A 26287-nucleotide genomic window follows, 5' to 3' on the forward strand; every position below is an offset into this window, starting at 1 on the left:
ACTTCCCAAGTAGTAAATATATCGTCCTAAGGTGGAACCCATGAAGCCTAGGATGCCAGGAGGATCTTGGTAAAGTTATCACCGGGAACATATGCGGCATAGCACCTGCAACCCTTGATCTTCCCCACTTTCACCGAGGGTTTTTATGGAGAGAAGTGGAGTGGCGCTGGGGTTTACGCGGAAGCCTAGCAGATCATGGAGCGATTTTCCCAGCAAAGCTGGCGGAGCACCGGTATGTCGTGTTTGGTTCTCAGCTATAGCTTCTTTTTGGCTGATGGCGGTAGAGATGCAGGTGTGGCTGGATCCACAAAACCTGCCGCCCATGGCCGATGCTTGCTGCGGGTTTTGCAAGGAACCCCTGCAGTTCTTGCTCCAAGTAAGCATTCTGTCCAGAGCGATTGAGCTGAAAAGAGTGTGCAGGTCTGTGTGCCTCTTCCCGAAGGAGACGATGAGAACAGATTCACTCTACTGGTTTTCATGTGCCCAAAGATGGCTTGTTTAAATCTGGACCAAGCTCAACAGAGCCAAGAAACGTCCCACAGAAGGTATCATTTCTTCCTCCCATTTTGTCCGCTAAGCTGCTTGCAGCGTCAAAGTTTTTCGAGCTCAAGTAGCTGCTCGGAGAAACGATCCGAATGGAGGTACAGTTTCAAGCTTGCAACTCAGATGTTCAGGCAGAGTGTTTTACAGTCCAACTTTGCGACTGGTGCCACACTTGGAAAGGTGGAAGTCAGTGTGGGGGTTGCAGGAAGATCAGCTACTGTTCCCGCAAGCATCAAGTTAGTGTATCTGTTTCTTTCTTGAATCTCCTTCTGCTATTTGTGTTGAGCATTTCGAGCATTTTTGTAGGTGGAACACTGGCAAGCTGGTCATTCGTACTCGTGCAAGGATTCATCGTCGGACAAGAGAGCAGAAAAGAAGACCCTGTGGCACGAATTCGAGCTGGAGTTTAGCGAAGAAGAAGGAAGCGAGGAGGAAGAGGAAGACGAGGAAGCAGCTGATGCTGATGATCCTGGCATTGTTCCAGCAACCAATCTCGAGGGCTTCCAAGAGGTAACAGAGAGTTCTCGTTTCTTGGTTTTCAAGGCTCGCCTCGACCGTTGATAGGCATCGAGAGAAGACAGCTTCTGGGCGGCATTCCAGGCCCGGATGACAAGAGCTCCCAGCCAAGTCTTGAGGCTTGGATCAAGCCGGGCAGGAGACTCGCAGCCGCTGTGGATGAAACTCGAAGGCCAAGCTAGCGACGCCGACATCCCTTCGTGCCAACTTTGTGGAGCTCCTCGTGTCTTCGAGTTTCAGGTATGGGATTCCAGAAAAGAAACGTGAATTTTCTTGCTGCTGCTTGATATCGACTACTTGTTTCAGGTGATGTCGCAGCTGCTCTACTTTTTCGGCGTGGAGAACGAGAGAGACTCGCTTGACTGGGGAACCATAGCGGTGTATTCGTGCCGGGACTCGTGTCCAGCCGAGGGTTACGTGCAAGAGTTTGCATGGGTCCAATCCTCTCCGTAGATCCTGATAGCTTTGATCTGCTCGAAGCTCTAAAGCTATAGTAGACAAGAAATAGTTTGAGAGTACAAATTTGTGATATTACAGGACTTCAAATGATACAAAGAATGCTATGCCACTGAAAGTTACATAAGCTGCTGTGAACAAAGCAAGGAACAAGAGAAAACAATAACTGTACACTGATAGAAACACGTCTTAGGCCTCCACCGTGCTCGGTTGGAAGCAGCAAAAGCTCTTTTTCTAAGAAGAAGAAGACATCATATAAGCCCATAGAAAGAGAACAGTAAATCCATACATACCGTGGATGTCGTCTTTTGCGATGCACTAGTTCTTCTCTCCGGGTACAAATCCTTTTCGTCAACACCCAACGGTGGGACGTGCACGGATCCTCCAGCCTTTTTCTCATTCCTTGCGTTGGTGAAGATCATCGTGAATCCATCACCGGACGCCGGATCGTTTGCATCCCAAGCACCAAACTTTGGCAGCACTGCTGCTTTCTCTGGCTGCCCAAGGGAACCAAAGAACGATCAATCCAAATGCTAGGCTAGAAGAAAGAAGAAAAGAGTTTTAAAACTTACAGGGGGGACTTCCATGTTGGTACTCGACTTTGGTCGCAATCTCCCTGGCGTGGAGGATCCTTCCTTTCGCTCCCACGCCGGCGATGCACTGCGATGGTTTCCATTTCTTCCCTGGTGCAGTGGCGATTTAAATGCCGGCGAGGAGGAACTCTCGCGCTCCGAGTGTGAGTGCCCAATCAGTCGAGGGCCACCGTCATCTTTCCCGAACGGAACGTAGCGCGAGTCGTCAATGAGAATTCTCTGTGTAGGAGGATCGATTTGCCTGTGAGGTCTTGGAGGAGCTCCTCCTCCATCTCCTCCTCCATACCCATTTCCAATTCCAAATCCTTCGCTGCTGCCAGCGTCGTCACTGCTGCTCCCTTTCCTGGCGTGGTGGTGACTTCCTGTGGGATTTATCTTCTGTGGATGAGGATTTCGCACTCTCGCGGCCAGCACCTCGCTGGGATCCGTCATCCTCGCCGCCCTCGCAACCTCAAACACCTCCGTGAAGGCCGCATTGAGTCCATCGCTCGAGTCCCAACTCCCAAACTTTGGAATCCTTGTCCTTCTCTGCCAAATCCGACACGAGAGCCGTGAGCGATGCTCGAAATCCCGGCCGCTGTGCAGCAAACGATCGATTTCCACTCACCGACATTGAAGATCGAAATCCCGGAAGAAGCAGCCGGCTCTAGCGAGCGCGCGTCACGCCTGGAGGAAGAGCTCGCCTAGAGTGGAAGAAGAAGAAACAAGACTAGGGTTTCACGCGGCCATAGCCGCGAAAGAGAGAATGTTATGTGGACGCCAGTCCAGCAAATCCCAACTGGCGGGAAAGTGATATTCCCGCCACGTGGTCATCCACCATTGGGCATAAATAAAAGTGCTCTTGCCGCTTCACGTGGCAGAGGGCCATACGTCCAGCTCATAAAGCACAATCAACGTGGTACCCTAGATTCCCACAAGATGCGCTAGATGCCTACAAAATGCCCAGGAGAGGAGCTCGCCACCGCCGGCTTCTCGCGCCTGGATCGCTGCGCCGACACTCTCAAATCGTGCCGATCGCTCATCCAAGCCCGGATCCTCCACGCTCAGATCGTCGCCTCGCCCCAATTCTCCAAATCGCCAGTGTTCTTTCTTAATCTTGTCGTGGAGATGTATGGGCGATGCGGCGGCATCTCGGAGGCGAGGAGTGTCTTCTATTCCATCGCGCCCAAGGACCAATTCTCTTGGAATCTCATGCTGGGAGTATATGCCCGGCACGGGCATCTCGACGAGGCTAGGAGCGTCTTCGATGCGATGCCGGAGCGCGATATCGCGTCTTGGAATTGTCTCATCTCTGCGCTTTCTAGATCCGGTCGATTGGAAGAATGCAAGGAACTCTTTACTTCTATGCCGGATCGGAGTATAGTCTCATGGAACATCATCCTCACAGCATATGCCCGAAAGGGGCATATTGACGATGCTAAAACAGTGTTCTCTTCCATCCCAAATCCAAACTTGGTTTCTTACAACGCAATCCTGGCTGCTATCATCAACAATTTCGATCTCTTGGAAGTCAGAGAATTTTTTGATTCGATGCCGCAGCGAGACACAGTTTCTACAACTGCGATTCTTGCAGCATTTGCCCAAAATCGGCATCTTGAAGATGCAAAATCCCTGTTTTTCACTATGCCCGACAAAGATTTGGTCGCGTGGAACGCGATGCTATCCGGCTATGCTCACGACGGCGATTTGGAAGAACTCGACCACCTCTTTTCAATAATGCCTCTCTGGAACACTGTCTCGTGGACTGCTTTGCTCGTCGCCTATGCTCAAAGAGGCTACGTCGAGAAAGCCAACACTCTGTTCCATGAAATGCCGAGCTGGGACCTCGTCTGCAACAACGCGATGCTGAACAGCTATGGCGAGAACGGGCACCTCGAGAAAGCCATCCTTTTCTTTCAGGGTATGAAACAGCGGGATCTCTCGTCCTGGAACTCGATGCTCTCGGCTTATGCCCAGGAGGGACTGATGATCCAAGCCGGGAACTTGCTTGAATCCATGCCGGAGCAAGACCTTTTGTCCTGCAATCTGATGCTCTCTGCACACAACCGGGCTCGTCAGCTCGCGGAAGCAAAGAAGATCTTCGACAAAATGCCTTACCAGAACTTGTATTCGTGGAACAACATCCTGTGCGCCTATGCGCAGCACGAGGACGTCTCTCGCACGAAGAACCTGTTTGATGCGATGCCCTCGAGGGATCTCACCTCCTGGAACATAATGCTCTCGATCTTCTGCGCCACCTTCCAGCTCGAGAAAACCAAGGCGCTGTTTGATTCCATGCCGGAGCTCAACGTCGTCTCGGAGACGTCCATGCTCACTGCCTATGCGAGCTTCGGCCACCTCGAAGAAGCCAAGAGCTTGTTCGATGGGATCCGAGACAAGGACCAGATTGCCTGGAACGCAATGCTATCAGTTTTCGCTCAAAGTGGTTACCTGGAGAGTGCTAGAAACTTGTTTGACGAGATGCCAGACAGGGACAACGTTTCGTGGAATGCGTTGCTCTCCGCTTACGCTCAAAACGGGGACTTGGAAACCGCTAAGGAGATCCTCTACGCGATGCCGGAGAGAGAGCCAGCGTCTTGGAACTCGATGCTTTGTGCGTACGTTCGCAAGGGACATCTTGAGGACTCAAGGAAGATCTTTGATGCAATGCCGGAGCAAGACGTGGTTTCGTGGACGGCGCTTGTGGCTCTGTATTCGCACAACGAGCAAAAGTTTGCAGACGCGTTCGAGCAATTTGGAAGAATTGGATTGGAAGGTGGCAGTCCTGACCTTGACTGCTTCACTTGCATCTTAAACGGAAGCAGTCACGCCGGCGATCCAGAGCTCGGCCGCTCGTACTTTTGTTCCATGTCCGCTGACTTCGGTTTGCAACCAAACAAGCTGCACCACGGCTGCATGATCGATCTCTTGGCTCGCTCCGGACACCTTGGAGCCGCGCAAGAACTTATCTCTACCATGCCGTTCCTTCCGGATGCTCACGACTGGACTTGCTTCATGACGGCTTGCAAGAAACACCGGGACCTGGATGCTGCTGCGGGCGCTGCCCAACTAGCTCTCAAGAACGAAGCAAGGGACGCTGGGCCTTACGTGCTCCTCGCAAACATCTTCCGGGGAGATTCGAAGCCGACTGTCGAGTGAGCTCGATCTTTCCCATCTTCCAGAGCTTCATCGAGATGTTCTTCGCTAAACTTGGTAGCTGTGGCGGGCCGGAAGCATGGTGCATGGAAATTTGTCAAACACCATCTTGCTTCTCAAAGGTGTTCACGGCAACCTGTTTCTCCTAGCTCCCGACCGGGCCACTTCCAAGCATGCAGATCCTTCTTGACACGGACTTCTACGGTTCCAGCCGAATTCGCAGCGGGAGATCCACCTGCCCAGCACGATAGCACAAGCTATTCGTGCCTTGCAAGATAACCACTCCGTAGTGACTAAAATCTTTTAAGGCACAAGAAATCAGCTTGAGAAGGTGATGAAGATAAGAAAAATAAATGTGATGGATTTTAAATGAAAGAAGATTTGAAAATAAGGTTCAACACCGTTTTCAGTCAATTGACACCTTTTCCAGTGGTTTAGCACCACTTAAATTTGTTATTGGGCCATGACCAATTACTTATTGCTAGATTTTTTCCAAGAAGTATCTCGCAGCAGTGATCAAAAGTAATTGCTGGGCTTGAAGAATGGTTAGTGGTGGCATCATCCACCACTCGGAGGAAAGCTAAAAGAGAGGAATAGCTCATCATAGTTGCTGCAATTCAACAAAAAGAAATTCTCTTGATTTTACTATGTTTTATTTGTTACCAATGATCACTGCTAAGCACGTGGCATCAAATAAGTTACCTTCATCTTCTTAGCACGTACCATAATCTCCCTAGAGCTTATTTTGTGTTTCCTTTAGTGGTGGAGATGACATTAGCACAAAACTGCTTTGCTTTTATTTTTATTTTCTCTTTTTATGTTCTACATTCTTGTGATTCCTGTTAGAATCGACGGTTGGCGTTAGGTTAAAATATTCGGTTAAGCTCTCGCTAGAACCCTAACAACAGGGTATAAGCCCTAAAGTGGTTGGAAGATAGTTCTCTTACAAGGCACGAATAGCTTGGATTGCAGCGGGAAATCCACCTCCGGTCCCAGCATCACCTCCCAGCGATGCCCATGTCAAGGGAGATACGTGCTTGGAATTTGGTGTAACGGTGTGGCAAATTTGAAAACTTATTTCTGGAAGATAGGAAAGAACTGGACAGCAGGCTCGAGCATCTGAACGGCATGACGGAAATGAGCTCCTACACTGAGCGAAGTGATCATACAGCTTTGGTTGCAAACCACTTGAGTGAAAAGCTGGTGAGGTTCTTCGAGGAAGATTGTGAATAATGCACTGGAGTCGTCAAGAAGGGGGCAAATACTTCAGCAAGGATCACAGTGCTCTGCCACCAAAAATCAAAGCACGGCGACTACCTCGGTACTCCCGCTTGAAAGGACCTTGGTACCACCGCTACAACCTTGGTGAGGATAGAGCCAGAGCTCGCTACCACCACCCTTGAGCTCTATCCTTGGTGCAGACACCACTCTTGAGCTTGGTGAGGATCAATTCTTGGTCCGGAGCTCGGTGCTCCCCTCGTGATGAGCTGCCTCGCAACTCGTAAACCATTTTTCCCATCCGTCAGGTGACGTGTGAGCAACACTGGTGATGAATAAATCCCCACTCCTAACAGTTGTAACTTTGGAATCGATGGCGGGAGTGGCTCCTCAACGTCGATGAGGTTGACGCAGAACAATGTAACGAAGAATGCCTGCCCAGCGCCATCATCACCACGCCCAAAGCGTGTTTAGTCGTCAAGAACCACAGCCGCAGACATGAGGCTTGGTTGGATCCTCAAGGAACACTTGATCCCTGGAATCCAGTGATGAGCTCACGTCCCAGGCTCGAAACACAAACATCCGCTCCTGCGCGCTTGGGCGACTGCCAACAACATCCTTCACCACCCTCACCAGTCGCCTCCAGTTGATAGTGTCAACCAAAAACTCGGGGAAAAACTCCGAGTTCCCGGTGCAGAAGATAACGAGCTGCTTCGCCACCACCGGGTACTCGCCGTCCTCCCTCTTATAACACCACCCTGGCAGCTTTCTCGAGCTCCCCCAGGTTTGGAACGCCGTCGCCATCCTTGACAGCCCAAACTTTCCATCCCAGCACCTCGTCCTCCAGCCTCTCTGTGGGGGAAAGCTTGTAGAACTGCCCAGCTCTCACCACCATCCGGCGCAAGAAGCGATCCTCTCCAGCCGCCGCCACCGCATTGATCATGGAATACGCAGTGGTATCGCAGACATACGAGTCCAGCACGGACGTGGGCATGTTGTAGAAGTCCCTCCCCTCGAGCTGCGGTGGGTCGTAAGGATCGATGTCCACCGTCGGGTCCAGTTTGAAATTCCACTCCGAGGACGTATCCTCGAACGTGCTCACCACGGTAAAATTCCCCAAGGTAAAGTTCTCATTTTTCATGCTTGCCTCTTCTCGAACGTCTATATTGCATCTGACTGCAAAGTTGTGTTCTTGAGCTCCGCAGGACAGATCGCTAGTCCGGAGCTGCTTCAGAAGGTGCTGGCGATGAGTTCGACTGCCTGATCTTTTGCTCCGTGTCTGCCAACTTTGGTTTGCAACCAAACAAGCTGCATTGGCTCGCTCCAGAACAGCGCAGCGTTCCGAATGCTCATGCTCATGACGAAACAGCAAGACCTGGATGCTGCTGCAGCCGCTGCCCAACCAGCTCTCAAGAACGAGACATCCTTACGTGCCTCGATTCCAGTCCGATCTTCCCCATCTTCCAGAGCTGCGTCGAGTTTCTCGGAAAAAGAAGTTTTTGTAGATGTTCTTCGAAGAAATTCTAGCTGTCGGGGGCTGGAGAAGCATGGTGCATGCAAATTTGCCACACACCATCTTGCCTCTCAAAGACGTTCGTCGCAACCTGTTTCCCCCAGCTCGTCCCCGACCGCACCACTTCCAAGCACGTAACATATCCCAAGTCTCCCCTGACACGGACTTCCACATGTTCCAGACGAATCCGCAGCGGGAAATCCACCTCCGGTCCCAGCATCACTTCCCAGCTCGATATCACAAGCTCGTGGCCGGAGATTCGTCCGGCGCCAGGATGAACACAGTGTACGCTGTCGCCTTTCTTCCACATCTTGCGCATTGCTGCCAGGTCCCCTTGCTCGAAAGCTCTGTAGAAGCGAGCGTTGGCTTCGAGCACGCCGGTAACACCATCCTGTTGGACGCCGCGCAGCCTGTCACGTACAATTGCGGCCTTGGCATAATCCTCGGACTGTATAGCTTGCTGCAGCTCCGCTTCTAGTGCGTGCTCGTCGTCTAGCAACCAGTCTTTGCGCATTCCAGTAGTTGGGTCTTCTTTTGCGCATCTCACCATCACTCTGTTCAAGCTCCTTTTGGAAACGGCACTGCACGTAACAAAAAGTTTGCATTTCTTGTCACTTCGTAGCAAAACAAAAAGACGAACCTTTGGAAATGGGAAGCCGGCTTAAAAGCACGGCACCTCCTGTCCGGGATGACTCTCGAGCACACCGGAAACATCACCGCCGCCATGGCTCTCCACTCCATCACTGAATTGAAGCGCTAAAACCCTAGAGCTACTGTTGCTCTGGCTCCCGCAATCTTATCTACTTCCTTGCCTTGGATTTTTTCAGCGCAGCTTCTCTGTCAGCAGCCTGCTTCGCAATTCTCTCGGCCCTTTCCCTCCTCTCTTTTTTCTTCTTTTCTTCCTTGCTCATTTGCTGCACAAAAGAAATTCGTGAAGTCCACTCGAAAGGTGAAAGGAAAAAGCAATTTTCCTTACCTCCACGGGCTTCGCTTTCTCAACCGGCTTCGCAACGGCCGGCTTTGGAGGTTCTACTTTCGGCTTGGACAACGTCTTCACGTAGTTTTCGATCTTTTGCCTCGTGAGGTCTTGAATCTGCAAGACAGCATAGCTGAAGGGAAGTATAATCTCAAGGATAACTTACCATGAGTTCTCGCCATTCGGCTGCCCAAGCTTCATCAGAAACCTCATTCACGATCTCGGCCTGCGCTTTGAGAAGCACGTCCCGTTCTTCTTTCTTCTTTGGATCTTTCAAGTCGTCTTCTGACCAGTCTGATTCTTTGAGTGGGTATTTGAGAGGCACCTTCCAGTCAGCAGGGCGTTGTGGCATTATCATGCTGTCAACTTCCGCTTCTACTGCTCTTCGAGCCTTGTAATAAGAAACATTCTTCACAACAGCAGGATCTTCCAGCGTTTCAACAGGATCTGTAGTGACTAAAACCTGCAAAGGCACAAGGAATCAGCTCGAGGAAACATAAAAAGAGAAAATAAAAATAAAAGGAAAGCAGAGACCTGCTGCATCGATTCCCATCCAGGCTCTTGGTTCCCAACAGCCTTTTGTGCTAATCTGTTGCGTCGCCACTCCTGCATGCAATAGTAGCATTTCTCTTAGCACTGAACAACTCAGAAAAGCAGAACAGACCTCATAGTTCCACCACATTTCCTTCTTCATATCTTCATCCATTCGGTAACCCCCTTCTAGTTCCGGACGCGTGAAAAGAAAGAACTCCGCAGTTGCGGGGTCTTCGCAGCTTTCTAAGATAGCCTGCACAGATCGAGCGCGAATATCGTGTTTAGGAACAAGCATCGTTACTTACTTCATTTGGAACGTTCAATTTCTTGTAAGCATTTAGTGCTTTTGTCGAGGAGTTTATAAGCTGCGGACATAATAAACCAAGTGTTTGTTAAAATCAAGTATGCCTTACTTTATCGGCGTGAAAGCCAGGTCTCCAAGCATTTCCATTGCACTCGGTACACTTCATTACTCCCTGCAACCAGGCATAAGTTCAAAGATAACAGAGTTGGAAAAGATAAATAGAACAAAGGAGAGATCTCATACTGTTCCAGAACAAGTCGTACAGTCTTTTGAAGGCAGAGTGTAGCCAACGTCCGCGCTAGCCGAGGTAGTTCTAAGTTGCGCACGTCCATCCACAACTGATTTGGCAGCACTTTCAGCTGTCGAGCTTTCTCCTCTAATGGTTAAAGAAGAATTAAACAAGGAACCTTGCTATCTAGCAAAAAAAGGGAGAGAAAACGTACCCTTCCAACCCTGGATTCACGATAAGGTACTGGATTTTCCCGGTGCCTCTACATGACGTGCATCGAATCCCTTCCCAGCCATTACAAGTGTTGCATTCTCTATGGAGGCAAAATAAGAAATGCAAACGTTTTAGAGCTCCGCGAGAACGAACTTACTTTTTTCCGTAGAATTTCCTCATCACATCCAGCACAAGGCAGGCATTCCCAGCAACTGCGCATCCCTGGGAGAGCCACGAGATAGATAAATGCGAGGCAATGCAATGCACAAAAAGCTCACCGCAACGCTCCACCCGGCCACATCCGTGACGAGCTTCGGCACGCCAAATCCAGACTCGGCGAATTCCTTGGCGCTGCAAGCGAAATGGAAGGCCGTGAATGCGACGAGGTCGGCCACCACGACGGCGCGCTTCACGACCGTCGCCATCGCCTGCTTGACGCCCTCCATTTCTCCCCTATCCGCATAAACCCTAAACCCACATTGGAATTTTTCTTTACCCTTTCTTTTACTCTCTTCAAGGCATTGTTTCCTTTAACTGTTTCCTTTAACCTTTAACTTCCGGATGAAACAATAACTATATAGCGCTTTCTCTCAGTGTGTACAGTTCTTTGGAAGATTTCTTATAACGTTGTTCTTGAGCCCCAGCTTCGTTCTCATGGCCTCCAGTCTCATGGCTGGAAGGTGGCTCGTCTCCTTGCGACTGACGAACGATCGCTGGCTTTGTCGAGTTGCCAATCCCATGCTTCGATACCTGCGATAATGAAAGCTATGGGGAAAAGATTGTGTTTTTCCGAAAGAGTACCTTGAGACGAGAGCACGAACAGCGCTAGCACTGCCACCGGTGCTGCGATCTTCCACAGGCCTGGGCCTTTGCTTGTAGTAGCGATGAAACTCTCGAGAGCCGATCGTTTTGGTGACCACGCCATCCTCCGAGGATTTGAGGACGAGCTCGTAGCCGCCAGTAGAGAGCGAAATAGGAGACTCGTCCTCTTGATCAACAGCCATGAGCTCTCCTCCTTCCTCGTAGCTGGAGAAATGCATCCAGGCTCAAAACCGAAACACATGAAATACAAATCTTCCACAAACCTTCTGCTATAGTCGTAAAAGTCCTCGAGCTCTTCCTCGGCACCGTCATCGCCCTCACCGTAACGAAGCTTGCAGTGGCTCTTTGCGATCATGTGTTTCCTCACAGCCTCGAGGCTCTGGAATCGCTTCCCGCTTTCGTCGCAGTAGAGGCACATAAATCCTTTGGTGACCTGACATGAAGAACAAAGAACAATCAAAACAAAGTTTTGAGAACGTTGGTCTACCTTGGAACCGAGATAGCTCAGCAATCCCGTCGCGTCTTTCAAATACTCGGCATCCGGGATGAAAAATCCATGCATCCTGTGCATGTGTTCCACGCAGCCTTCCAGAGTTTGATCCGGCTCAGCGTCGCAGATGAAGCACTGTGCCGGATTCCAATCCGTGTCGGTGATGGCGGCAGTGGTGGCGGTGCCATTGTCTTCCTCATCCGTGAAGGACTGGATATCTACGTCGCCATCGTCCACTTCCTCCCACTCGTCCTCACTTTCCTCCTCTTTCTCCAAGCTCTTCTTACTTCCATCCATGGACAGAGATCGAGCAGGACGAACAACCGCAGTAGCGTCGCGACCGTCGCTGGCTCTACTCAAATGGAGCTTGGATTTGAGGTGCTGCTCGTGCGCATTGACGGTGGAGTAGGACTTGTTGCAAGTAGCGCAAGTGTAAATCATCCGGGCTTCTTGGGTGTTCTTCTCAGCTGCCAGAAGCTCCAGCCGGAGATTGAAGAGCTTCTCGGAGACGCCGGGAATCCCAGCAACCTATCGGCAATCCAGAGAAAAGAATCACTCTCAAAACCCTCGACTTCGATCCATACCTTGCGCTTGAGATTGTGCCGGTGCCACTCCGATCGATAGTGCGCCCGCTGCTCCCCCTCATCCAAATCCGCGTTGCAGGCGTTGCAGCGATACATGATCCCTCTCCTCCTCTCGATCGAGCGACGAAACCCTCGCGCAAAGAATGCGAAGAGAGAGTGAAATAAAAGAGGAGCTAGGGCTTGGGAATTGAGAGTTAGGGTTAATTTAGGGAGGGAGGGATTCTAGGAAGCGCCCGACAGGACACACCAGGTAAGCGCCACTCCACCGATCTCGCGCTACTCGCTCGTCTCGGCTCCTCGTCCCAGCGATCGAGGCGCCGGCGCCGGCGCCGGCGAGCGCGCCATTCCAATCCGGCTGACGAGATCTCCCACCATCGCTGGGGTTTTGCAGGCTCGCAAAATTTTGGTAGTGAGGGGATGGAATCCGACCAGGGGAAGCTTTTCATAGGAGGCATTTCGTGGGAGACGACAGAGGAGCAGCTTAGAGACTACTTCCAGAGATACGGGGAGATTGCGGAGACGATGATCATGAAGGACAGGAACACTGGGCGAGCTCGAGGATTCGGCTTCGTTTCCTTTGCGGATCCATCCGCCGCAGACATGGCAGTCGCCGAGAAGCACACGATCAATGGCAGACTGGTAAGCTCACTCGCTCTCTCCTAGAACAAAATTTTTCTAGGACTTTGGGTTTTAGTCCCTGGTCGGGTCGGGTGAATGTCGTCGTTATAACTAGTGCTAGTTGTGTCTGTCCCTTTTTTTTTCGACTCTACATAGGTGGAAGCAAAGAAAGCTGTGCCAAGAGATGAGCAGCAGACTATTCCTAGGAGCAGCATCAGTAGCGGTGGCCAGAGTCCAGGGGGTGGTCAGGGTAGGACAAAAAAGATTTTTGTGGGTGGCTTAGCGTCAACTGTCACAGAAGAGGAGTTTCGAGGATATTTTGAGCAATTTGGTACTATTTCAGATGCAGTGGTCATGTATGATCACACCACGCAGCGGCCCAGGGGATTCGGCTTCATCACGTTCGACTCCGAGGACTCGGTCGAAGCGGTGCTCATGAAGTCGTTCCACGAGCTGAAAGACAAGATGGTTGAAGTGAAGCGGGCAGTTCCAAGGGACCAGTCCACCCCGAGCGTGAAGCCGATCAACACACTGGCCGGGATGGGAAGAGCTTACGGACAGGGATACCCGAGCCCGCAGATTTACGGTGGCCGTCCGGATGGAAGATTTGGAGCAGTGCCTGCGAGAGGCGCTTATCCTTATCCCGCCGGTGGCTATCCAGGCTACGCAGGAGCGGGGTATATGATGAACGGGAGCTACGCAGGTGGATATCCAGGGGGCTACGCTACTGGTGCTGGATATGGCGGAGCAGCAGGCTATGGGAACGGCGGTGGAAGCAGTCCGGGATATGGAAACAACTTGAGTAGAAGCGCTTGGCCTGGAGCGGCCGGAGGCTATGGAAGCTCGCAGGGATACGGCGGTGGCGGTGGCGGATATGGAGCGGCGGGGATGTGGGGCTCGGCGACGCAAGCTCAAGGTGGCAGCGGCGGGTATGGTGGCTACTATAGTAACGATAATGGCTACGGTTCTAGCGGGGCGGGTTACGGTGGTCGAGGCTATGGTAGCAGTCCTGGAGGGTATGGAAGCACAGGCACAGGTCCAGGGAGTGGGAGCTATGCGGCAGGGAGTGGTAGCTACAATGGTGGAGGATACGGGGATGGGTATGGAAGCGCGGGGTATGCTGATGGTGGTAACTGGGGTGGCGATGGTGGCTACAGTGGTGGCGGTGGTGCCGGAGCCAATGGTAGCTATGACTTGAATGGTGGTAACGGTGGTGAGAATGGTGAAGGTGGCGGGTACGGTGGTGGGAATGGTAGCACCGGCTATGGTGGCGCTGCGAACCGGCAGTCGTCCCAGAGAGGAGGCGCGGATACTCGCTTCCGTCCTTACCCGGCGACCATGCACTCACTAATAAATATTTTGTTAAAACGAAGCTTCTAGTAATTACCAGAATAGAGGGAGTGAAAACAGTAAGCAAAACTAAAATAAATAAGATTAGAGAATACATATTTTTAAAGTTTTTATTTAAATCTACATAACTTAACTAAATGATTCGATCTGATTAGTTTGACTCAAGGTGGAATATTCGTAATATTATACTTTTGATTTCGTTAATCCTACAGTCAGTTTGTTAATAGAAAGCCTAAAGTCTAAACTATGAAAACTCGCACAAAAATTGATATTTTCCTGTATTGCAATATTCTCGCCCTTCTAAAATGTATGCCTTTAGAACATTTTTCATTGTATAGTTTCCGTAATGACCTAGAGGTTGCTTGAATCTCAAAATATATCATGTGCAAAAAACGTAGGGGTATCAGAGGGCATCTGTTAGATTTTAAAAAGTTAGGACACCAGAGAGAAACACCATCAAACTTTATACTTACCTTCTTATCACTTTGTAAGTTGCACTTGAGAGATTGTTCCTCATTTGGATCTAAATCCAAAACATCAAGAACGTAACTGTAAGGGTTCAGCTGAACCTGACTGGAATCTACACATCCAGATCCAACAACGAATGAAACCATCAAAGCTATGCCACTTCCTTCTCCGTACCTTGTTGTTCCTCGGCTTTGATCTGCGAGGTGTTGAGATTTTCCTCCGGAACGAGTGAAGTAGCAGGAGCTCCAGTAGCCAGATAAGACTCTGCAATTCGCTGCTGGACATTTGCAAGGTGAAACTCAGCAAGCTTCCGCTGAAGAGCTGCTGCAAGTTCTTCTTCGCCTAACGCTCTCGAGATCGCTTGATCTTGCAGATGGTACTTCAAAGCTGCACGGAAAAATCTCCTAATCAATCACCGAGAGCGATATCACAACAAGATTCTTGAAAATACCGGTGCTTTGCTGGTGCCGATTGCGATCGAAGTTCCGGCTTTGCAAAGGCTTCGCGTCTGGATCCGCTTTTCTGCAAAGAAAACCGACAGACACATTTTATACCCCACCACCTTTCGTGAAAAGAAAACAAGAGAAAAAAGCTCACTTCTCGTTGCCATGTCTGCCTTTCTCCTTGTACGGCTTCACTAGAACACGGGCTCCACATATGTAGTGCGGGTTTCCCTCCGCCAGGATCGTCCGTACGGTCTCCGAGTACGTAAAGGTGACGAAGCCAAACATTCTCTTTTGCTGGTAAGGAATCCTCACGTCTTGTACGGGCCCGAAAGAACTGAGCAACGAAAAGAACCATAAACAAAACAATGCCATGCGATTTTCTTCTCAATCACATACCTGAAGTGTGTAGTAACATCCTCCTCGGAGAAGCCACTCTCCGCTGGAAAAGTTAGATAGATTTGCCTGGAGCTGGGATTCGCAGCGATCGCGCTCGAGTCTTGTCCATATGCCATAAACTTGTGAGCGTCCTCGGCAAGAACAACAGCGTGCTGACCATGAGGCCTGGAAAGATATCAAACACAAAGAGATGAAAGCTTTGATGATTGGGATCGACGAGTTCTCTTGGTATATATACCTGTCGATGAGAGTTACTGTAGCTCGCAGCTTGATGAGGAGCTTGGTGAGGCTGTGCCCAGCTTTCCCATGCCTCTGGCTCTCGGTCAAGTATCCATCAGCCTGCAAGGACTTCCCAAACTTCTCGTGGTAGAGCTGGGGTAGCGACGCGATCGACACGGGCGTTCTCCTCCCGGTGAGAAGCTCACGCATCTCGGCTTCCAATCCAGCCAGAGAATCCACCATCGATGATCCTGTGAGATCGCTGGAAGAACTGGCGGGAGGAGGATTGCTGGCATTGCTGCCACCACTGCTAGTGCTGCTGTTGCTGATTTTCTCCAGCGATTCATCGCCGGATGATACGTGAAGGAACCGGCACGCGCTACCGTGCTTGCAGTATCCTCTCGCGAAATAGAGGCATGGCTTCCACGAGGGAGACGAAGGTGACGTGGCATTGACCGCGGCGACGTGGTCAGCGCGCGTCAACTTCTCGAGGTAGCTCGGCCTCTCCCATATGTCGCTCAAATCCTGTGCCACCACCGGGGACTGGCTTCCAAGACCAAGAACTTGCGATCCCTCGGCACCGAGACATGGGATCGAATCGATCGCCAGCGCCTGATCGCCAGCGCTGCCACCGCCGCTTGAGATCAATCCCAGCTCCTGCTTGGCTCTGGCGACGAATGCCTCCACCACCGAATCGGAGCTGCGAGCCAGCTCAAGCATCTCTTTCTCGCTAATGTCTTGCAGCAGCAAGTAGCCCATGATCTTGAGCACGTTTGCCGAGTCGAGGCATTGGACGCGCGTGTAGACCGCGCGGCGGGCCTCCTCCACATCCATCGCGACTGGAGTCGATCAACAAGCGAGAAAGAAGATCTCGAGAAAGCTCAAGAAAAACTTCGCGTTACCTGATGATCGATCGCTGGAAGAAGACAAATGGAGGAAGGGTCATTCTAGCGAGGACAAAGATCGCCGAGCAAGATTGGAAGGCGCCCCATTCGCGCGATTCACACCATCGCGGCGAGCATTCTCTCTCTCAGTGAAACCTCAGCTCACTCCAGCGGCGCCGCCCCACCCATCGGTTTCAGCGGCGCCACCACGCCCCGGCGGCGCAACCAAAATTAGGCTCTGACTGTCGGCTGCATGTCCGCCGTCGATTGCTCCATCCAACGGCGCTAATCTCAGCGGCGGAGAATATCCGCGTGCCCTGCCCAACACGTGGCGCGATGCGTGGCTAACTAGAATCCCGCCGCGTGGCAATCCAACACGTGGCGCGAGCTTTCACGAGCCGTACCACTGTCCTGTCCGCTACCTAATTATGGACGGGCATTTAGGCCGCACGGCTGTCGTGGTGGAGAACAAGAAGATCGACCTGTACGGACGGCGTGGCAGCGTGAGAGAGGCGAGGGAGATTTTCGACGCCATAGCTGACAAGAATGCCTACTCGTGGGTGTTGATGCTCTGCGCCTATTCGCGCAATGGGCTCGTCCGGGAGGCCAAGCTCGTCTTCGATGGAATGCCCGAGCACACCATCGTCTCGCGCAACGCCATGCTCGTCGCCTTCGCCCAGAACGGATTCGTGGACGACGCGCAGCGCCTGTTTGATTCCATGCCCTGGCGCGACATTGTGTCGTGGAATTCGCTCCTCGCGGCGTATGCCAAGCTGGGGCAAATCCACACGGCGGAGCTTCTCTTTCGATTGATGCCAGACAGGAATCTCGTCACCTGGAACTCTCTCTTATCGGCTTTTGCGAAACGTGGCAATGCTCTGGAGGCCAGGAGGATGTTTTCCGCCATGCCACAGTGGGATCTTTTCTCCTGGAACTCGCTTCTTGCGGCAGTTGCCCAACTTGGGCATATAGAATCAGTGAAAACAATTTTTGATCGAATGCCTGAGCGTGATGGGGTGTCGTGGAATTCCATTTTGAATCTTTTTTGTCAAACCGGATATATCCACCATGCTGAAACACTGTTCGAACAAATGCCGCAGCATAATCTTGTCAGCTGGACCTTGATGCTTGTAGCAAATGCTCAATTGGGGCATTTGCGAAAAACAAAGAGTCTCTGGTTAAAGATGCCGCAAAGAGATCTGGTTTCCTGGACGACCATGATCAACGCATGTGTCGCGCACGGCGATTTTGCAGAGGCCAAGCGACTGTTTGACGACATGCCGCAGAGGGATTCGGTATCGCAGACCGCCATGGTTGCAGCTTATGCCCAATGCGGGCATCTTGATCTTGCGACGCGATTGTTACAGGATATGCCTCGGCACAATCTTCTGTGTTGGAACGCAATCCTCGCGGCGACCGCTGCTGAAGGCCGGATAAGCAGAGCAAGCCAGATCTTTGAGGAAATGCCCGAGCAAGACATCGTTTCTTGGAGCACCATGCTTTCGGCATATGCCCAGAACGGTCTCTTGGACGAAGCCAAGCAAACTTTTGGACTGATGCCTCAGCACAACTCCACGTCTTCGACAGCCATGCTTGCGTCGTATGCGCAGCACAAGCAGCTGCGAGAGTCCAAGGTTTTGTTCGACAACATGCTGGAACGCGACGTGGTTTCGTGGACTGCAATGCTCGCAGCGTATGCTCACAATGGTCACGTCAGGCATTCCGAAAGGCTGTTTGAGTCGCTTCCCGAACGGGACACCATCTGCTGGAGCGCTATGCTTGCCGCTCTTGTTCAAAACGGGCTCTACTTGGAAGCTTTTGTTGTTTTTGACGAGATGAAGATGGCGGGATCAATTGACAAGGTGTGTTTTGTATCGATCCTCATTGCTTGCAGCCAGGGAGGGAAGGTTTCCACTGCAAAATCGCTCTTCGTGTCGATGAGTCTTGATTTTGGGTTTCAACCGAGCAAGCAGCACTATTGCTGCATGATCGATGTCTTTGGGCGAGCCGGGCATTTGGAAAATGCGCAAGATCTTGTAGCTAACATGCCATATGTACCAGATTCGATTCAGTGGAGGTGCTTGTTTGGAGCAAGCCGAAGTAACAATGATGCTCAACATGGAGCTTCGGTTGCTAGGGAAATAATCGGACTAGAAAAAGAACATTCTGCTTCATATGAGCTTTTTGCCAACTTGATAAGGTTGTAAATTTTATATTTATCCGTCATTTAGGCCCCTTAGTTTGAATAAACTGTAAGTTTTAACATAACTAACCTCTATTCTTACCTTTAATCTCGGATACTTACAAAATGTATGGCGAGATTACCAATAAAATGTAGTGAATATAACAATGTTCTGTGTTTTCTGAAACAGGTTATTTGGAAAATATTATGGCTGGTGTGAGAGCAATGGTGGATTTGGGTATAGATCATGTACCAAATGAATATTTGACATCCATATGCAAAGGCATAACCATCAAAGCTCCAAACAACCTCCCAATTATTGACTTAAGTGGCATAGATAGTGATGATTTGAAAAGAAAATCAGCAGCTGAAGCAATTCATCTAGCATGCCAGAAATGGGGTTTTTTCCAGGTAAATAATCTCTTCTGAAATACTTTGCAAATTGTTCTAGTCAGGTCATCGGCCATGGGATATCTAACGAGCTTATGCAAGACATCATCAAAATGGTCCATCACTTTTTTAACTTGCCTGCCAAGGAAAGGATGGTTTACTACTCAACAGATATCTACAAGAGCTTTAGATTCTCCACAGGATCCATAGCAAGTGCAAAGAAGAAGTTTTGGAGCGACTATTTGTGTCAGCACTGTAGGCCAGCAGTTCACGAGGATGATGTACCAGAAAGTATTCCAAATTATAGGTACAAACTTTCCTTTAACAGATCTTCTTCTTTTTTTCTTCTGTTTTAACACTATATATTCATTATAACAAAGGAAAATTACAAGCAATTACGCCAAGGCTGTGGACGAACTTGCCAGAAAACTATTGCGAATTATTGCTCAAAACCTTGGTCTAGGTTGGCAGATCCTGGAGAAACACTTGGATCCTCCCAAGCAAACCATGAAGATGACATATTATCCACAGTGTCCATGCCCTGATCAAGCAATTGGCATAGGCCGCCATGCTGATCCAGGAACCATAACGGTATTACAACAAGAACTTGGAGTTGAGGGCCTTGAGGTTAACTACAATGGCCAATGGATTCCTGTGAAGCCAGTTGAAGGCGCATTAGTCATTAATATAGCAGACATGCTCCAGGTGAAATAATTTTATGACATTTTCTATGAGCTCTTAGTTTCCCTCTTACAGATACTAAGCAACAATAAATATAAGAGTGCGGAGCATCAAGTTCTAGTGAACACTAAGAGGCCACGAGTTTCAATTGCTTCATTTTATGGTCCTACAGATGATAAACATATTGCCCCACTGGAGGAGTTGCTAGGTGACAATCCTCCCATGTTCAAAGCATGCTTGTTCAGAGAGTACATGGACAGCTTCTACAAGAACCACCTTGGGACGCGAAACATTGAGACACTCAGAATCCTAAACAACTGATTATAGGAAACATATTGTCATGATAATACATTAATCCGATCCTAATATCATTAATACTACTAAGGCTGGCATGACTGTGGCATTCCATCTGAAAGCTGTTTTACAACAGAGTTCGTGCAGTTTATATACTATATTCTTTCACGGGACTCTTGTTTGCATGTTGCTGTCCAAGAAGGCTGCATGCTCAAAGCCAAAGCAAAGGCTGCACAACATTTCCCGTCTACACAAGGAGTTTCTTCTCCTCTTGGTAGCAGTCGATTATAGCAAGGGAGAGAAGTTTCAGAGCTGTGCAATGGCTGCATTGTTGAGATCCTTCGTTGTTCTCCTGGTATACAGATTAGCTCATTACTCCACTCCATTGATGTTTCTTCGGTCCATTCCCAGTAATGAATTTTGTTGTTTTCTCGTAGCTTGTCGTCGTCGCGGTGGAAGCGCGCTCCTGGTCTCCGCTCTACGGCACCAACGCGGGTGTGGGATTCAACGACACGAGTTCTTCCTCGGCGATCAAAACGCTCACCGGAATCCGCGTACACTACGGCTGGGTGATCGACGGCATCCAGGGACAATACGCCACCGGCAGCTCTTCAACCTGGATGCCTAACCACGGCACAACCACGCAATTCACAGAGGTCAGTGGCCCAAAAGAACCAAAATGAGCGTTTCTAATTTCAATCATTCCATTCCATGACGCAGATCCAACTCGCCTATCCGTCGGAGAGGTTCGTGCGCGCCACTGGCAAGTACGGGCCGTACAGCAGCGAGAAGAACCAGGGTGTCACGGTGACGGAGCTGTCGTTCGTCACGTACAACAACATCACCGGCACGAGCGTCACGTACGGCCCGTACGGCGGGCATGAGATGAGCAGCCAGACGAGCTTCCAGACGGCGGACGCGAGCGAGATCGTGGGCTTGTATGGATTCACCTCGGACTACATGCGCGGGATTGGTTTCGCGCTCGAGCCTGCCAAGAACTAGAAACTTGGATATAGATGATTAATCATCATACCATGAATCTATCTATCTACCAACCATTGCTAATTTACAGTTGAACTTGAGAATGTAGCCACTGTTTCAATAGTCTTGCGCCAATGACGCGTAGATGCGATAAATCCTCCTGAGCGAGGAGCACTTTGAGCTTGGAGCTCATAAAGTCAATGGAAGGCAAAAAAAAGTCCAAGAAAGTCTCTATTAGCTTTATTGACCTTGACAAATTGAGTTGAGTTGAGTGCAAGTCCGTTAATATTGTTACTACTGTTTATTACTTAATCTTTTAAGGTAACTTCCAGATATCAGTATGTATCAGATGTCAATATGGTTTCTGGCCTATATAATTTCCTGGCGGATCATAGTTGCAACTAACAAGGTAAGAATTCATACCATTGCACTGGACATAAGCGCATCCAACTCGAACAGAGTTCTTCCACACAACCTGCGTGTAGTGTCCACAGACCTTCCCTGCCGCGCAAGTGTTTGACGCATAGTTGTAGTCGACTTGCTCGCTCACCCAGGCAGCCACAGCGTCAGTGGCGGGAGGAGCAGGCAAGCCGGGACTTCCCCACCACTTCCACAGATTCTCGCCATATCTCCCACCCGAGTGGATCAGCGCGCAGTTGTTTTGATCCCGGAGAGTTGCCGCCCAGCTTGATGCAAACGCGGCCACTGTATCGTCCCAAACCAGCCCCGAGACATTCACAGCCGACCGAGCTGCGTTGTGTGCGTCGACAAGATCAATCTGCTGGCTTGCTTGAAGAACAACCAAAGCATCACAAAAGAAGATCGCCAGAGTTGCAAAGAGGAGAGGAGAGCAAGGAGATTTCATGTTGCTGGGGCGATGTTCACAATCAAGAGCAAACTCCTACGTTTATATGCAAAGTCGTTGTTCTGATCGAGTTTTTCCACTTGTGGCGCCGACTTAGCGCTTGCGATTGTATACGATTTTTTGCTGTGACGGTGACCCATGAATCGAGTACGTTTTAGTTTGGTGCTCCATGACTTTAGCCGCCTCTCTTTCTTCCACTGCTCGAGGAGCTTCTCTTCCGGACACCCTCTGGATACAAATTCATGGATCTTTCTTTGGCAGTTTCCTCAAGCAACTTGAATCATCCACATGAATCCATTACCAACACTTCAGTGTTTGCGTGAACTAACTGTATCGCACACAAAGGATTCTATTTTGTATTCAAGGTGGTGGTGATGGTCTTTATCTTGGGATTAAAGACTGCAAAATAAGCATACAAACCATGACAGACAGCAGTTGGTCCTTGTCAGCGATTTAAACAGCGAAGCAAACATTCCAGGCTCAGTAATCTAGTCTAATCCTCGAAACCCAAGAAAAAAAACCCGTGCAATCGCAAATCTCTCACTTGCACATGTTCCAAGGTTTTTGACACACTATATTACACTGGTTGGTGTGCCAACATCGCCAACTTTGAGAGATTTTAAGACACCCCAAAAGAGCAAATCATTCTATCGTCTCTTTTGAATTCATCTTCACTTGAGTGAATCTGAGAGAGAGGAAAGAGAAAAGTTACAGAATTGAAAGAAAATCTTATATAACACACCGGTGGGTAATCCTGTCTTCTACTCCTAAAAAATCTCGTTGGTCATGTCCAGGGGTTCGATTCCCGGCGCCGACGCCCTCGGGAGGAGGTCGCGGGGTCGATTCCAGTGGGCGCGCCGGGAGAGTGAAGCTCTTCTTGATCACCCCGAGGAGACCGATCGGCTGCGCCACAGGCGATCGCGATCGGCGTGCGCGCCGCGGTGGTGGAAATCGTCGTTCCGGGCCCGGGAGGGAAGAAATTCGTCTCCACGGCGCCGTTGTGGCTGGATTTCTTCTTCCTCTTGCGCAGCCCAAAGAAGGAGGAGATCCAGGAGAGCTTGCCGCCGCCGCCGCTGTGGTGATGGGGATTCCTGGCGCCGCGATGATCCCTGTCGACGTGATGAGCCACGGGCGTGGCGGATGCCGATACCAGGGGACTGTGATAGGACCCGGCGGCATTTGCCTTGCAGTTCCGCGTGGAGAAGAATCCATCCGCTGGAAACCCTCCTTCCCCCCCATTTCTTGAATCGGGAGCGGCAAATCGAGCAAATGTTGGTGCTGGAGCTCCGCCGCGGCGGGTGCTGCTGCTGCCACTGCGAGAGAGGAATTCGGGAGCAGCGTGTGGCTGCTGGAAGAATCGCCCGAGAGAGAGAGCCGGAGGAGGCGATCCCGGAGGCACAAGTGACCGGCTGCCTCTTGCTGGGATGAACCAAGCACACGCCTGGATCCATCGCCAAATCGATCTAGTAGCAGCTCGCGTTGGGAGGATACCACCGAAAAAATCCCGTCGACATGGCCCGCCCGCGTTGTCGGTGAGCGAATTGGGTGTGATCGATCTTGTTGCCAATCTTTGTCTCGGATCCAAATGGACAGCCATGGAGCGCACTTTTGGATGGCGCCACCACGAAGCTCGAGCCAAGCAGCGGACGTGAAGGAGAAGTGGATGTATATCTGCATCCTGGCTAACCAAAGCCCAAGAACGTCAAGTTTCCGTTTCAAGTTGGAATTTTTGGTGACCATCCGACGGTTGCAGAGGTACTCTTGCTTTTCCCTTAACTTCGCTAATTTTCCGTCTACAGGATTTCAAGATCCCTGTCTGCAAGGGGGACATCATTGCTTTGGGAACTGATGGCCTTTTTGACAATCTCTTCAATGACGACATAACCGAAGTTCTTAAAAATTCTCTTGGGTCCGACCAAGTCAACTTGAAGGTGAACTCTCGCTGTTGACGAATCTCAAGATCGCCAGGCAGCTGCAGCAGATCGTGTAGCTGGGGCGCAGGCCGAGCGTTTGGACAGCCCGTTTGCCAGGGCGGCTGCAAAGGCGAGAATGAATTGGAGCGGTGGAAAGCTAGATGATACCATGGCAGTTGTGGCGTTTGTGACGTGATATTAAGGGTAAACTTTTCAACCAGTTTTTGCGGAGGCCAGTGGAGCAGGGCAAGAAGGCATAATTTGGCTCACACCACTCCTCCTTGGCAGCTTTCCTGAGCCTCAACATGGACGGAAATCCCACTTTGTTGACTGATGATCTGCTATTGATGAGCTGAGCAGCTGATGCTGCCAACGAAGCATGCAAGCAGCATAAAGATCGGCAAGATGTAGCCTCTCATTCTCATGATCAAAGGATCACCCCCTGGTTGATGGAAAAGGTAGAGTGTTAAGTCCAAAACATGGCATATGCATCAATTGTGTAAGATAAAGGGGAATTCATTTTTTATATGTTCTTTATTGATACACAATTAGAAGTATTATTAATAATGACTTTGAATAACATTTTCAACATTAATATCCAAAATGATGGGTATAAATTACTCCTAAAGCCAAAGACCAATCTTCCTTTCTCTTTTGGTGTTAACACTTTGCCAAAATACTTAATTATAGATAAAAGTAACCATGAAATTTATGAATGTATCAAATCATCATTATTGTATATTCAAATTGAGCGTATTTATCACAAAAAGGAGTTAGTTTCTTTTTTATTAAAGTATAGTAATGAGTAAATTGAGTAATACAAAACTCCTTGTAATCAAGAATCCTCAATGCAACACTATGTGTGGCATTACAAGTGGCTACAATTATTGCACAAAAAATAAGTTTTTCACAACACTAAATGCTATGGCATTGAAGAAAATGAACTTTGATATCACATCATCTAAGTTTATGTTTCTTGCATCATCAAGTATTTTCCCAATGTTGCCATTTCACATTCACTTTCAGCCAATAAATGATCCCTCATAGCTTATGAAGTATTCATAGGCTGAGATTAATTAACACTTTCGATACAAGCTCCAGAAGCAAATGCCCCATCAAAATGTTAACTCTCCATAAATTTGTTATAAAAAGTAAAGACAAAAGTGCATTTGTGATTTGCTCCACAAATATTCAATAAGTTTGATTTTGAATATAAAGAGGAATGTTTGAAACACTATATGTTTCAATATCATGCCCAAGAATTTTAGCAAAATGTGTTAACTGCCATACATTTTTCCATAATAATTACATTTCTAATGCCTAAATCTTTTGCCAGAAGCATAAGGAATGAGTTTGGCAACATAGAACTATGCCCAATCAAGCACCATTGTTCAACTGTGTCAGAATCGCTCTCTAAAATCACTGGAATCATACTTTTCTATTTTAGGGCAAAATTACAGTTCATGTGAAGCCTTAGCAAGCTGCTCCACGCTCAATCTAAAGTGGGGCCGACCGACTGGAGAGTGTTATAGCCCTCTTGGTCGGATTCGATGTAAACTTGCTGGGCTGGGCATTTGTGGATGGATGGATCGCTCCATAGCAGCAGGAGAACCAGCAAAGTGGTGGAGACGGATCGGGATTCTAGCTGAACGCGGTCGGGACCAACAATGCTAGATCTGCACCGACTCACCTCAGATTCTAGAAATCTAGCAGCGTAGCGGCAATGCAACCTGCGCCATCAATCGATCTCCTCCACGGGCAAATATCTGATAAGTAGTGGAATATTCTGGTTCCCGTGAATCGTCTCGAGTGTGCCTCTTAATCGTGTCACTTGGAAACGAGCCCAGCTCAGAAGACACACAAATTTTTCTAGTTACGTGTTCGTCATCTGAAAAGAGGATTACAAGGACGACGAAAGCCAATATAATATACACTACACCCCTTTTCGTCCAACTATGTACCTCACATACACACATGCTTTGTAAGTACATTTTTTAGAAGCTTTTCATCGACATCGAAGGGGCCTCCTCATATACATTGTCCTCAAAATATGTAAAGGGAAGAAAAAAAACGAAGAAGAACGCTAATAGTAAGAGACCTGGTGTAAGCAAAAAGATGGATGCCCCCCTCCCTCCCCCTAAGTAGTGTTGTTGTTACATCGTCAATGTAGCGACTGTTTGACGACATGCCGCAGAGGGATTCGGTATCGCAGGCCGCCATGGTTGCAGCTTATGCCCAATGCGGGCATCTTGATCTTGCGACGCGATTGTTACAGGAGATGCCTCGGCACAACCTTCTGTGTTTGAATGCAATCCTCTTGGCGACCGCTACCGAGGTCCGGATAAGCAGAGCAAGCCAGATCTTTGAGGAAATGCCCGAGCAAGACATCGTTTCTTGGAGCACCATGCTTTTGGCATATGCCCAGAACGGTCTCTTGGACGAAGCCAAGCAAACTTTTGGACTGATGCCTTAGC

The 26287-nt window shown here is 49.5% G+C and overlaps 11 protein-coding genes across 13 annotated transcripts in view; 5 read left to right on the forward strand and 6 right to left on the reverse strand.

The window, feature by feature from the left end:
* The first annotated feature begins 52 nt into the window (after positions 1-52).
* Positions 53-1627, forward strand: LOC9657701 (programmed cell death protein 2). Its single transcript, XM_024679379.1, has 8 exons — positions 53-232; positions 293-376; positions 421-545; positions 589-641; positions 691-779; positions 850-1053; positions 1108-1299; positions 1366-1627. The coding sequence occupies exons 1-8, from the start codon at positions 146-148 to the stop codon at positions 1510-1512; spliced, it is 981 nt and encodes a 326-aa protein (XP_024535147.1). The 5' UTR covers positions 53-145; the 3' UTR covers positions 1513-1627.
* Positions 1565-2860, reverse strand: LOC9657703 (RPM1-interacting protein 4). Of its 2 annotated transcripts, none has more exons than XM_024679380.1 (4): positions 2716-2860; positions 2088-2636; positions 1809-2012; positions 1565-1743 (listed from the first exon to the last, which is right to left on the reverse strand). In XM_024679380.1, the coding sequence occupies exons 1-4, from the start codon at positions 2719-2721 to the stop codon at positions 1705-1707; spliced, it is 798 nt and encodes a 265-aa protein (XP_024535148.1). In that variant the 5' UTR covers positions 2722-2860; the 3' UTR covers positions 1565-1704. The 2 variants fall into 2 exon arrangements, with proteins under 2 accessions (XP_024535148.1, XP_002974453.2); XM_002974407.2 differs by having other exon boundaries at positions 1565-1749.
* Positions 2861-3359: 499 nt separating this feature from the next.
* LOC112347763 (pentatricopeptide repeat-containing protein At4g02750-like) lies at positions 3360-5246 on the forward strand. The gene has a single exon (XM_024679127.1). The coding sequence runs from the start codon at positions 3360-3362 to the stop codon at positions 5244-5246; it is 1887 nt and encodes a 628-aa protein (XP_024534895.1).
* Positions 5247-6027: 781 nt separating this feature from the next.
* On the reverse strand, positions 6028-8739 carry LOC9658396 (F-box protein SKIP8). 2 transcript variants are annotated; one of them, XM_024679213.1, is made up of 3 exons: positions 8615-8739; positions 8198-8555; positions 6028-6245 (listed from the first exon to the last, which is right to left on the reverse strand). In XM_024679213.1, the coding sequence occupies exons 1-3, from the start codon at positions 8713-8715 to the stop codon at positions 6162-6164; spliced, it is 543 nt and encodes a 180-aa protein (XP_024534981.1). In that variant the 5' UTR covers positions 8716-8739; the 3' UTR covers positions 6028-6161. The 2 variants fall into 2 exon arrangements, with proteins under 2 accessions (XP_024534981.1, XP_024534980.1); XM_024679212.1 differs by lacking the exon at positions 6028-6245 and having other exon boundaries at positions 6432-8555.
* Positions 8563-10751, reverse strand: LOC9658397 (protein TIC 214). The gene is made up of 11 exons (XM_024679210.1): positions 10509-10751; positions 10388-10452; positions 10232-10330; positions 10032-10164; positions 9898-9960; positions 9790-9849; positions 9615-9737; positions 9485-9556; positions 9117-9413; positions 8951-9067; positions 8563-8888 (listed from the first exon to the last, which is right to left on the reverse strand). The coding sequence occupies exons 1-11, from the start codon at positions 10674-10676 to the stop codon at positions 8775-8777; spliced, it is 1311 nt and encodes a 436-aa protein (XP_024534978.1). The 5' UTR covers positions 10677-10751; the 3' UTR covers positions 8563-8774.
* Positions 10752-10754: 3 nt separating this feature from the next.
* On the reverse strand, positions 10755-12284 carry LOC9658398 (cytoplasmic 60S subunit biogenesis factor REI1 homolog 1). Its single transcript, XM_024679211.1, has 5 exons — positions 12127-12284; positions 11540-12070; positions 11316-11485; positions 11032-11256; positions 10755-10980 (listed from the first exon to the last, which is right to left on the reverse strand). Exons 1-5 carry the CDS (start codon positions 12220-12222, stop codon positions 10821-10823), a joined length of 1182 nt encoding a protein of 393 aa, XP_024534979.1. The 5' UTR covers positions 12223-12284; the 3' UTR covers positions 10755-10820.
* A 26-nt stretch (positions 12285-12310) lies between these two features.
* LOC9658399 (heterogeneous nuclear ribonucleoprotein 1) lies at positions 12311-14124 on the forward strand. The gene is made up of 3 exons (XM_002974251.2): positions 12311-12376; positions 12518-12765; positions 12901-14124. The coding sequence occupies exons 2-3, from the start codon at positions 12544-12546 to the stop codon at positions 14122-14124; spliced, it is 1446 nt and encodes a 481-aa protein (XP_002974297.2). The 5' UTR covers positions 12311-12376; positions 12518-12543.
* Positions 14125-14355: 231 nt separating this feature from the next.
* On the reverse strand, positions 14356-16726 carry LOC9657704 (zinc finger CCCH domain-containing protein 18). Its single transcript, XM_024679209.1, has 8 exons — positions 16526-16726; positions 15643-16462; positions 15405-15569; positions 15160-15342; positions 15014-15084; positions 14737-14949; positions 14568-14674; positions 14356-14508 (listed from the first exon to the last, which is right to left on the reverse strand). Exons 2-8 carry the CDS (start codon positions 16455-16457, stop codon positions 14464-14466), a joined length of 1599 nt encoding a protein of 532 aa, XP_024534977.1. The 5' UTR covers positions 16458-16462; positions 16526-16726; the 3' UTR covers positions 14356-14463.
* Positions 16727-16935: 209 nt separating this feature from the next.
* LOC112347764 (pentatricopeptide repeat-containing protein At4g02750-like) overlaps positions 16936-26287 on the forward strand; it is an 18089-nt gene continuing 8737 nt past the window's right edge. The window contains exon 1 of the mRNA XM_024679128.1: positions 16936-18414. Coding sequence (XP_024534896.1) covers positions 16936-18414 — 1479 coding nt within the window. The remainder of the gene's footprint in view (positions 18415-26287) is intronic.
* LOC9657705 (pathogenesis-related protein 1) lies at positions 21388-21900 on the reverse strand. The gene has a single exon (XM_002974412.1). It carries the CDS (start codon positions 21898-21900, stop codon positions 21388-21390), a length of 513 nt encoding a protein of 170 aa, XP_002974458.1.
* Positions 22499-23642, forward strand: LOC112347791. Its single transcript, XM_024679214.1, has 2 exons — positions 22499-23432; positions 23494-23642. Exon 1 carries the CDS (start codon positions 22687-22689, stop codon positions 23326-23328), a length of 642 nt encoding a protein of 213 aa, XP_024534982.1. The 5' UTR covers positions 22499-22686; the 3' UTR covers positions 23329-23432; positions 23494-23642.

The sequence above is a fragment of the Selaginella moellendorffii genome, unplaced genomic scaffold, assembly GCF_000143415.4.
Source record: "Selaginella moellendorffii unplaced genomic scaffold, v1.0 SELMOscaffold_24, whole genome shotgun sequence".
Classification (NCBI taxonomy): Eukaryota; Viridiplantae; Streptophyta; class Lycopodiopsida; order Selaginellales; family Selaginellaceae; genus Selaginella; species Selaginella moellendorffii.